At 36.7% G+C, this 12,084-nt stretch overlaps 1 protein-coding gene across 4 annotated transcripts in view; it reads right to left on the reverse strand.

Annotated features, from left to right (window-relative positions):
- ADAM23 (ADAM metallopeptidase domain 23) overlaps positions 1-12,084 on the reverse strand; it is a 193,358-nt gene that overhangs the window by 129,069 nt on the left and 52,205 nt on the right. For all 4 annotated transcript variants that reach the window (XM_077885567.1, XM_077885564.1, XM_077885565.1 and 1 more), the window contains one exon: positions 1,425-1,501. In XM_077885567.1, coding sequence (XP_077741693.1) covers positions 1,425-1,501 — 77 coding nt within the window. The remainder of the gene's footprint in view (positions 1-1,424; positions 1,502-12,084) is intronic.

Below are 12,084 nucleotides of genomic sequence, written 5' to 3' on the forward strand. Positions count from 1 at the left end.
TAAGCTCCTCAAGGCAAGGGCCCTCAGAGGAGCTGCTCAACTTGATTCTTCCACAAGTTAAATACTAGTGGTAAATAATGTTCTGAGGTGTTTTCTGACCTCTACGTCTAATAGACATCCCAGGTGCGCCTTCCTCAGTTATGTGACTGGGGGACTTTGTTGTGGCCATGATATCTTCACGTTCAAACACAGGGTGATGTTAGTTGCCATCACCACCCTTCAGACTGGATTGACAGTCTCCATTGCAGCAAGAGTCAAAGGAATAGAGGACCTTAAACAAACTAAAATTAGCCAAGGCCTTGCTACTCAACATAGTCCAAGATTCGGCAAGACAAATCTCTTGGGCAGGTTCAGTGCTGACACAGCAGGGGGAGAAGGTACTCAACCAATGCTCAGCAGGCTCACAGAGGAAAACCTACGACACCTTTACCACAGGAAATTCTTAGTTCTGCTGATTCATTCTGACTTAAAGCTGCAACAACACTTGAGTAAGGAGCACCCAAGCTGACTCTGCGTTTTTTTTTTTTCTGCAGAGCTCACAGAATTTGGTGTACAAGAAATTTAATAGTTGTTCTTTATATTCCTTTGCAATTTCTCAGATATTGACTGTGGTCACCTACATTTTAGTGTCTGATAGCATTATGCGGTATTTTTCTGGCAAAGATGCAGTCCCGGACAAAATATTGTTAAGAATTTAAAATACTGACTGGAGCTCCCTCAGCTAGAGAAAACCATACAGGAAATTTCTTTCATGAAATAAAGGCTCACTGCTAACTCCATTGGAGACTGAAGAACCCTGCTTAAGTAAATAGCTTTTGTTCATGCTTTGTACAAAGATATCTGTATAACTGGTTCCAACTTAGGAAACAGCATTTAAGTATCAACATAAACGTATCTCAGAGAAAAACTGGATAAATTTTCATTGGGACCAAATCTTAAAAAACTGTATTAGAGGAAATTATAAAACAAAGAACCTTCTCAAAATTGTTATTGCAAGTTATCATTTTCTTTGTTCTTCGTATAGAAGCCTTCCGAATTGCATAATGAAAAGTAAAATGGAAGAAATTTCTAGACTGGAGTCTAATTATACTTGAGTCAGTAATTGATCATGCTTCCTACATATAGTAATGATTATGGTTAACATTTAATTAACTAGCATTACTTCAAATATTTATTCCACTTACAATCATAATATCTAAGTACCGTTTTGAGATATTAACATGTTAAATGTTAAATGCCTTTTCTTTCAGGAAAAGAAAAAGAGAATTAACTTCAGATTTTTATATTTTTCTTTAAGTGCAATATGACATAATCAGCTAGAAAATATCCGTTGCTTCAACAAAGACACTATTTTGACTAAGCCATCATCATGAAGTAAAATTGTATTGTACTTGCTCCTTACAGAATCAAAACTAAATACTTACTTGTTCAGTGTGAGGTCAAGAATGAATTTGGAGCCAAAGGCTTCAATCTGGAAGCTTGCCTGGGCCAGATGGACAGCCTATGGATTCAAAGAGACAGAAAGAACCTTAGCTTACTTTCTTGTCTTTAAAGCTGATTAATCATATTGGTATCAGTGATATTAAATAAGAAAAACAGTTTCATGGATTGACGCACTTCTTTTGGGATCCTTATGTAACAATCCATTTCTTTAAAAAGATACTAGGTGCATTGTCATGGCTTCACTTGGAAAATGTAAATATCTGTGTAGCAAGGAACTAATAAAAGACAATCAGTCCTTTAAAATGAACCCATTGTGATAAAAATCAAGAGCATATTCAGCTGGACTTTCAAAGTGACTATGATGAATTATGCAAAAGTCTGACTAATTAAGGCTTGATTTCAGCCTATTTTGTGCACAAAGCTACCAATTCTTTCTGCACACCTAAGTGAAAAATCATGTCCGTGCTCTGCTCTTCATCAGAAATTGGAACTTTCTCTAAATGGTGTATCAGCAGAATGTGGCAGTAAAATTCAAAAGCACAACCTTTTACCTTCAGAAAGCACTTAGAACCATGCTCCTTGTGAATACTCAGTTTCTGTCCCCCTTTAAAAGTCATACATTTACAAATACTGTCGTTATTGTGCCTTAACTCAAAATACAAAGGTAATCTCATCTAACCATAAGTCATATGTACTAGGTGTTAAAGATGAGTTTAGTTCACAGAAGTACCTTGAAAAATGTAAGTTAAAAATCGATGCAGTTTTGTTAAAGTACGACCCAAGATAAAATTCTCTTTTATTGCTCTATCAGGAAAAAAACCACACACATTCACTTTTCTTCCCTGCTCACAAACATCCTTCCTGTGGACTTCATTCCTAAAGCACAGTGGTGCCACAAGTCATCTGTGAAGTGGTCCCTGCATGGCAACCAGACACCGCATCCTCCTGCCCTGGTACTTTCCACTCCCACTCTCCTCACAATACCACCAATGTTCTTTGCCCTCATCCTCCCCAACTCATCCTTCAAGGGCAGCCCAACTGTATTACTTCCCATGAAGCCCTCCTTAGCACGCATGTTGGAAATAAACTTTGTCCTCAGGGCTCCAGGAGCACTCCATCTGTTCCTATCCTGCACCATGATGTATACTCGCTTCTCATCCCATCCCGGACAACTCATATCACAAGAGTATTGCAAACAGTAGTAGATTAATGACTCTTCCTTCAAAAACATGAACTTTCAAACCAAATATTTATTGTCAAGACTATCTTGCCATGCAAAACCCATAAAATACTATAAACCATGACTTCTACTTCCACTCGAGCAGGACTGCTGATTGGATAATCACTATAATAATCAAAACATATAATAAAAAGGAAATTAACAAATATTAAATGTTAAATACAAAGCCTTGAGAAAGAAGGAGCCCAAATACCTGACACCTTGGCACACCACACCAAACCCCAAACAACCATGTAGAATCATACTTGATCTGCGCCTCCTGCATCCAAACAACTACATGACAGAGACAGAAATCTCTGTCTTGTTAAATGAGGTCTCAGTCACTTGCAGCAGGACCTCCATCTTCTGACACAGATATCATAAACTCTTTAATCTAAATTCATTCTTTGTCTTGAAGCCTTAATTTTTGAATGAAGATTTTGATGAATAATTTATATAAGGGGAATTTTTTTCATTTCTGGATCCCAAAAGTTTACCAAAAAAAAAAACTTAACTTCCTGAGGAAGAAGATAGGTATTTTCTATTAAGAATATTAAACAGCAAAGAAGAGTTCATTAATGCCACCCTGGTCTTTAAAAGGTGATAAATGTACCTCCTTGAGCAACTTTGTAAACACTAAGACAAGCCTGATAGTAACCAACAAATAAGCAAACAGCAAATAAGCAACGAGACAAATACAAACCCTAACAAAAGCCTGCTGAACAATAAAGTAGCAGATAGTAACCTCCTACCTCATATTCTAGACTTGTTGGGAGTTACACAATTTGATTGTCATTAAATAAGTTTATAGTGAGCCAATGTGACAAGATTCAATTGAATAAAATTGAACGAAGGAGCTGATATATAACATTAATATTGGGGTTTTCCTTTTTTTTTTTTAATTCATTCACTCCACACCAGGGTGTTAAGTCCCACTGTGTGCACAAAGGTGGCTGCAACACAGCCCCTGCCCTTCAGGGAGCTGTGGTCTCCAGGGAAGCAGGGAGAGCTGCCAACCTCAGTGGGCCTAAGGGGCCACAGGAACCAAGACTTCACTGACAAGGTGCAATCTGAACGAAATCCCAAAAGATGACTAAGAATCCACCTGCCAGGAGAAGAGAAGACATGCAGGGCGTGGGGGAAAACATTTGCAAAAATAGATTTAAAAATGAATATAGAAAAAAAGCCTTCTTAAATGTTTTGAAAATTAATATGGCCTATAAAGAAAACAGCTTTTGGGGAAAATGTCCAACACTGGATCTGAAAAAGTGGGTTTTGTGTGATGTGCTCAATGACATGTCTGATCACACAGACATACATGTGTCCAAGATAGCGAGCTTTCTTCAAATGTGCCCCCACTTACTCAGCACAGTGACTGGCACATACCCTAGCATCACCACTGTCACCGTCACCATCAGTAATGTTATGACTAAAACAAATTACTCTCCACAACAACTCAAACAATCACAATGCCATCCACAGCATCCTTGTTACTCCATGGAGAAAGAAAAAATCTGATTGTAGTACCTTTATCAGTAAGAATGTTTTATTTTAACATTTTAGCTTATTTTAATGCAAAGAGGCAGCACGTTTTCCTATAAAATGATTGAAGACTTCCTCAAGCATTCATCTCCCTTGCACATACATCAAATAGAATTGGTATATTCATCTGATATATTTGTATCCATGTTAAGGAATTTCATTCAATACATTGGCATGTGTCATTTTTCTTTTTTTTAATAATAAATTTATTTTTTATTGGTGTTCAATTTGCCAACTGTCATTTTTCTTATGTTCTGTTTTCTCTTTCCATTGCTATACATTCACAATTTGCACAGAGTATAGATTATTCTCTATATCAAAATAAATGCTTGACAAATGCTACTTTTCTCTACCATTTTGTTATTTCTGCTCTTAGACATGATTAAAGTAGCTTTTAACTTCTGGAATCTCTGCCATTCCTTCCATATTAATCGATCGTGTCTTATTTAACAAAATAATATGCAGTTTTGGTAATCATCAAATTTAAATATTTTCAAATCAGGTAAAATGAGTCCTCATCATTATTGTTTTCCCAATTGCATTTTTGGATATTCTTTGTTTTTACTTCGTATTAACTAACTTCTTCCAAACGACCAAAATAGTTAGAAGAATGGCCCAGATGAGTAGCAAGCTCCATAACACACAGCCATATCACTTAGTTTATTAAACATTTTAGAGATGACTAACCAACCAGGATCGCTGAAACCTCTGAAAATACAAAGACTACCTCAAAGATTGCTCTTCTTTTACAGAGAAGGAATCGTACAGTGAGGTTTAGAAATGTGTTCAGTAACACACAGTTGGATCCTAGGAGTACTTCAGACAAAAGTTCACGAACCACACATATGGTCATAATGGGTTAATTTCTCTTTTGGGATATCTGTTAAACAGACTTGATGACTAACCCTTGTTTTGACAAGGACAGTCACTGTAATAACACTGCGGGAAGAATGCGGGGTTTTACAGTCAAAGAGCATCATTTCATGACAAGAATAAGCACAGCCCCCGGCTCAGAATTACCACCCTGAAGGGCTGAGAACAGCTGTTGCCTAAGCACCTTGATATTTCTCTTTTGACTCAGAATCTGGCACAGGGAAATTACAGGAGCTCTATAAACAAAAACAACTAAACTCAATTATATACACAAACCTCCTTCACTGAAGAACAATTTACACATTTAACAATGTGCTTTTGTTTTCCTAGGTTATTTTTTCCTTTTAGGAGATAGCACCTAATGGTATCTTATTAAATAACTTTAGAAGACTGTCAGGTCCCCCAGTGAAGACTGGCTTTGCATTTTACCATCAAGCAATGTTGTGATATTGAGCAATCATGTGCATCACATAAGCTGAAGAGACACAGCTACATTTTCTTGGGACTTATATTCTAGAACAGTTAACATTAACATGGACACAAAGACAAGAGAAAAACATGACTGTCTCTCCTTATAGAAATAGAAATCGGGCATTTCCAGAGTACATATGTTTTCAAGCAAAAATACCTCACACATAATGAGTGTTCAATCAGTATTCTTTACTACTTGGCAAGGATTTGTGTGTTCTACAGAGTGCACTCATAACTGAAACTAAATATAGGAAGTGGAAAGTTTACACTTGCCCAGAATTCAGAAAATATTATGAAACTGAGTGTCATAATTTGGTAAAGTGAGCAACTTGAATAAAGGTATGAACACTATCAATCACAACATCCTCTGAGCAAGTATTGTACTTCAGTATGCTCTATAATGTACATGGTTTGGGAAATAGAAGAAAATTTGGGAGAAGTTTTCCTGCTTTTAAGATTTTTTCAGTTTACTTAGGGACATGCTCACTTAATGAAGGAAGAAAACATATCTGGAGTGGCATATGAATAAAACAAGGAAATGCTTTACAAATAGAGTGCTGAGCCCCTGAAGGGTAAGAAGCAGGCCCAAGCAGACACTGGTGGGATGATTCCAGCTCCACTTCCTAAAGAAGAGGGTTGAGGGCTTCTAGGAAAGAAGGTGCTAGAAAGATCAAAATGCTGTAACTAGAGTTAGAACCCAGGCTTAATAAACTGTTTTTTCTACTGGAAAGTATCGTGGAAAAAGTAAAACAGCTAAATAGCGGATTATCAGTGAGATTGTAGGTAATTTTTTTCTTATTTTTATTCCCTTAATGCTATAATATTGTTCATTCTATGTTCATTAAGATATTTTATTTATAGTGAGTATATGCCTGCATCTGTATGTGTAAACCATAACCTTCTCGGGAAATATTTTCCCTTATCTTTTTGCTTATGATTTTTTCCCCCTACTCTTGATTTTTCGATAGACTTTCCAAGAGTTTCTACTCCTTTCTCTTCAAATATACTGGGGAAAGTTCACAGAATCTCAAACACCACTTTCTTTTGAGTTTCAGGACATTTTATGTTGTTTCTGAGAAGATGGATTTGGAAATTCACCAACTAAGAAGGAAGAGAACAGCTAATCATATCCTAGAAGGAGCCTGCTTCGCTCTAAGGGATTGAGTTGTTGAAGGAAGAAGCTACACTACACTACAACCATCAACTTGGTTATATAGAGTGGTTCTCTCCTTTTTCTATGTCACAGGAGACCCAGAATCCAGTGACCTGAATCACTAAGTTCCAATAGAAATAAACTAACAAGTTTAAACTGGAATAAAGTTGAGGAAAATACATCCCTTTCTTCAGATCATACGGGCTATTCTGTAAATAGCTAATCTGGGTCTATCCCACACACAGCTAAAGAAACACAGAAATCTACCTTGTGGATCTTTTTCCCGTACAATGTAAAAATATGTAAATACACCTTGGAAATTTGAAAGTCCAAAAAGAAACATCAATCGACCATTTTTAATTACAATCTGGTTCCAATCCCTTATCCTAAGTTTGCACATTGGTGATCACCAATATGATTGAGACTTTTATATATAATAAAAATAATTAAGCCCTAGGGACAACTGGGTGGCTCAGGTGGTTGAGCATCCAACTCTGGATTTCGGCTCTGGTCATGATCTCGGGCTCATGAGGTCGAGTCCCACATCAGGCTCTGGGCTGAGCATACAGCCTACTGGGGATTCTCTCTGCCTCCCTCTGCCCATCCCCTTGCTCATGCACGCCCCCACCCAAAAAATAAATAAATAAAGCCTTATATTTCTTGTGTTTTAATTCTCTCAACCAATCAGAATAATATGCTGCCCTGTGCAGTTAAGTTAGTAGTAGACAGATGTTTTGATTGTCCTTTCATAGAAGAAAAACATTTTTAGAAGGCACACAGAAGTTAAATGATCTTTTGTTCAAATGATCTTTTGATCAGATCTTCAAATGATCTTTTGTTCAAATGATCTTTTGTTCACACATCAAAGGAAAAAACATGAAGTGCTGCTTCAGTTCAGTGAGAAAAAGTGCCGTTCATGCTAAAAGCCCTTAGCCCTCCAAACTTCAGTGTTTTTGGTCATTAAAATATAAATAACAATAGCTTCCCAAAGGTCGAGGATGAAGATTAAATTATATAATAATGTAACAGAAAGTTCCTAGAAAAGTTTGGCCATATAGAGAGAGCTCAGTAATTTAGGAAGAAGGGAGCAAAATAGGAGGAGAAAGAGGAAAAAAGAAGAAGAAAACTATATTAATGCTTTAGAAGGGTTAGCAGTCAGCCTTACCTTAAAACCTCCCTCCCAGTATAGCTGGCCACCTTCTAAAAAATCCTATGTGCATTTATAGTCTGCAAAATTTGCAAATTTTATATTTTTTATTGCTAATTACCATTAGGCATTATGCTCTGACTTTCAAGTTGTCATGTCTTTACTTTTTTTTTCTCCTTGGTCCGTAAGTTGTCATGTCTTTAAAATAATATGAATCATTTTCCTGAGATGTGGAATAGCTGTAAATGTTACATGAAGGCAATTTTGCAAATTAAGGTAATTTGCTGAAAATTCTTCCCAAGATACATTTAAATAGGTAGCTTGTGGGAGAGAATACCATCGTGTTTCCTTCTAGCATGTTCCAATTCACAGGATTACTGGTCAACCCATTAACAAATCTGCATTGAACCCCAACCTCACATGAGATAATGAGGCAGATAAAAAGATCAAGAAGAATTAGTATTTATATCAAAGTTTATAATGGAGTAAGGAGAATGAGATGAGAAACCACAAAGAGCAAGAAACATAATACTTCGATCAAATAATAAGAAAGAATATTATTTGTAAGGATGCCACATACAACTTAAGCATGATTAATCTAATGTTAACAAGTGTATGGTACAGGTAAAAGTGCATTTAAATGTAAGGAGTCAAAATGCTGCAGGCTACAGAAGGCTGAGAAAAGCTTCCTGGAGAAGTCTTTCTCGGCATTTAAAGACAGCTAGAATTCAAGGACGTCCGGGTGGCTCAGCGGTTGAGGGTCTGCCTTTGACTCAGGGCATGATTGAGGGATTGAGTCCCACAGGATTAGGGGATTGAGGGATTGAGTCCCACATCGGGTTCCCTGCATGGAGCCTGCTTCTCTCTCTACCTACGTCTCCACCTCTCTCTCTCTCTCTCTCTCTCTCTCTATGTCTCTCATGAATAAATAAATAAAATCTTTTAAAAAAATAAAGATAGCTAGAATTCAGATAGCCCTAAATCGACTTAATAGGATGAAATTTCAAAGTGTTTCTAAGTGTTTGCTAACAAACAGAGACTTAAGAAACACGCTTTTAAAGTAAAACATGGGATGACTCCCATCCTAGAACATTAAACTGCAGTCTGAATTGTGGTCAGAATTAAAACACACACACACACACACACACAAAGAATTAAAACACAGCAGTTTATTAGAAAATAAAGCATTTCACGAGATCCATAAGTCATGTGAACACATACAAGTCCAAAAAATACTAGTGTATTTTGTTAATCAATCTATATTTTAGCCTTACACTAGGAAGCTGGAGTCCCAACCTTGATGGATATTATAGAAACAACACCAAAACAGCAACAAAGAACACCGTTCTCACAGACCACAGACAGATCAGAATCTCCCAGCGACGGAGGCAGGTCATTGCTTGACCTTGTTCTCTGAGCCAACCTAGCCAAGAAAGATAGAAGTTCAATTCTGAAGGAAATCAAGCCAACATTCAATTATCCAATCTGATGATACAGAAAGAAAGGATAGCATGTTGAGTTTAAATATCTGACCAAATCTTTTCCGAGAGTGATCTGTTAAATAAACCAGTTTCTTAAAAAATATTTATTTATTTATTTATCTATCTATTATTTATTTATTTATTTATTTATTTATTTAAAAGAGAGAGCACAAGCTGGGGGTGGGGAGGTGGTCAGGCAGAGAGGGAAGCAGACTCCTCCACTGAGCAGGGAGCCCTACGGGGGGCTCTATCCCAGGACCCTGGGATCATGACCTGAGCTGAAGGCAGACGCTTAACCAACTGAGTCACCCAGGTGCCCCTACATAATGTTTTAAAGAGAATCCAGTTTCACCTTCTTTCCTCTTCTTACCTATACCTCACTCAGTTTGAAGCTCCCTCAAAGTCTGATACAGACAAAAGACAGATCCTGAAGAGAAAGAGGAAAAATGGGCATTGATAATCCAAACAGATATCCCAGTGAATAAATCATGAGTTAGTTGCACTAAAAATTTATTTTTAAAATTCCTCTTCACCAGCCAAAGAAGAGAAGCAAATAATATTAGAGGGGGGGGGGTCCTTTTAGCCCTAAAGAGCCACACTAAGATCATTTAGTAACCCAGGAGAACTCTAGAAAAATATACTTTCAGTGACAAAGCATCTTTGGACATTTCTATGAATTGTCTCCCATACATTTACCCCTAGTGATTAATATTTGCTGGATATTAAGGTGATTGTGCCAACTCGAGAGAGAGATGAAATCATAGGCCTCCAGAGCTCTTGCTATTTGAAAATGGGCAAATCATTAAAAGTATCACTACAGCTATATTATTTAGCTTTCATATATTTTCTGAAAGACGAGTAAAATACAACTATGACAACAGTTACCATGGAAACCGGTTCTTTCTGCTGCCTTCTTGAATAGTAACATTTAATCTGATGCATTAATCTAGTAGCTGAGGTGTGAATCACCTTCTTTTCCTCATCAATTCCCACATCACCAAACCGCACAACCCCTCTCTCTCCTAACACTCTTTGTCAAAAAGTGAGAACATATTTTGTCTTCTAGCCGGAATTATTGAACACCCACTAAATAATTTAAATAAAAGAATATAAATAGGGTATAAGTTTTAAAAAACAAACAACACCAAGCTCTATGCTGAATGTCTGTGACTCATTACATGACAGATTTTTTAAATTTGTTTATGTAATGTTAATACTATCCTGAAAGAAAAAATGCTTCTGTAAGGCAGCACTCCATGAAGAGCTCTATTTTCCTTGTCTGTTCACTCTGGTCCTCGGAATGCTGGCTACAGGACCCAGTGGGCTCAAATATCTATCCAGAGCAAAAGAAAAAATTTTAACTTGGATCTTTATGATGACCACCTAAGGATTAGTTAATAATGAATGAGTCTGAAATACAAAATGAAAATTATGAGAGAATAATTACACAGTTCACTTGAGCACTGTTATATCCAGCAAATCACAAATGATATAAATTCAAATATTAATTTCCAGTTTTCTTCACTAAGAAACTCTGAAAATGTATAACCAAGGGAAGCTAAACAGACCTGTCCAGGCCAGATCTCTGGTCTCTTGAGATATCTTGATTCTATTGATCCTCACTGGCGGGTCTCATACTGTTCTTGCTCAGAGCTGATTTGTGTTGAGATCTCTCTACCAACACTATTATTTCTATTTGAAGAAATTTCTCAGGCTACATTTATGAATTTATCAGAAATACACAGCTATGTGACGATGGTATTCCTAAGAGGTCTTTGTTTTCCTTAACTACTCTGTGCAAGATATGTGTCACAAGTTTTATGTTACTGGGTGGATCCTCCTTTTGTCTACAGGGACCCAACTACATCTACATTTATGGATTAGAGAGCATTCTGTGTTTGCTGGTTCTCAGTTGTGTCTGGTTCTATTCTTTGCTCTGAATTCTGACCTTAGTTATGGCCATGGAAGGGTTGCATTCTGCCCTATTGGATGGTAAGAGTAACTTTCAAATTAGGGGCCAATCCACAGATGGACTTTCCCAATTTACAAACATGCAGGTGCCATTACACTTCATAAGTAACACTATTAAGACCTTTTCCCAGACTCGCAGTTGTCTTGCATTATAATTTTATTCAAAACAGGTATAAGTGTGTTACACATTTTTCTCTAATATTCATCTTTCATAGAATTCTGCAAAATGCCAACCATTCAGCACAGAATATCATGCCCATTTTGATAAGCAAATGATAGATTTTACCATGTCTACAGAATGTTTTAGGTTCATTAAAACTCCATTTTAATTTCCAAATAAGAACCCAGAATTAGATAGAATCTTGAAGACATATAAAAATAAAAGTAGTACTTTGGAGTATATCTAGTGCCTCTGATCACATGCTACTTCATTAGTATCTACATTATATGTGAAATAATTTACTGATTCAACAAATAATTACTATGTCTACCATATTTCAAGCAGAAACCCTGGTTTTTCGGAGTTTGAATTTTAGTATGTTTTGGGAGGGCAGTGGTGAGTAATACCGTCAACAAATAAAAGCAAGTTAGATGATGATAAATTCCCCAGGTAAAAAGGAGAAATTGACAGTAATACAACAAAAGTAAGGGATTTTAACATCCCACTTATATCAATAGATAGATCATCCAGACAGAAGATCAACAAGGAAACAATGGCTTTGAGCAACACATTAGACCAGATAGACAACAGATATATACTGAATGTTCAATCCAAAAACAGAAG

Source organism: Canis aureus, chromosome 36 (assembly GCF_053574225.1).
Source record: "Canis aureus isolate CA01 chromosome 36, VMU_Caureus_v.1.0, whole genome shotgun sequence".
In the NCBI taxonomy this organism is placed as follows: Eukaryota; Metazoa; Chordata; class Mammalia; order Carnivora; family Canidae; genus Canis; species Canis aureus.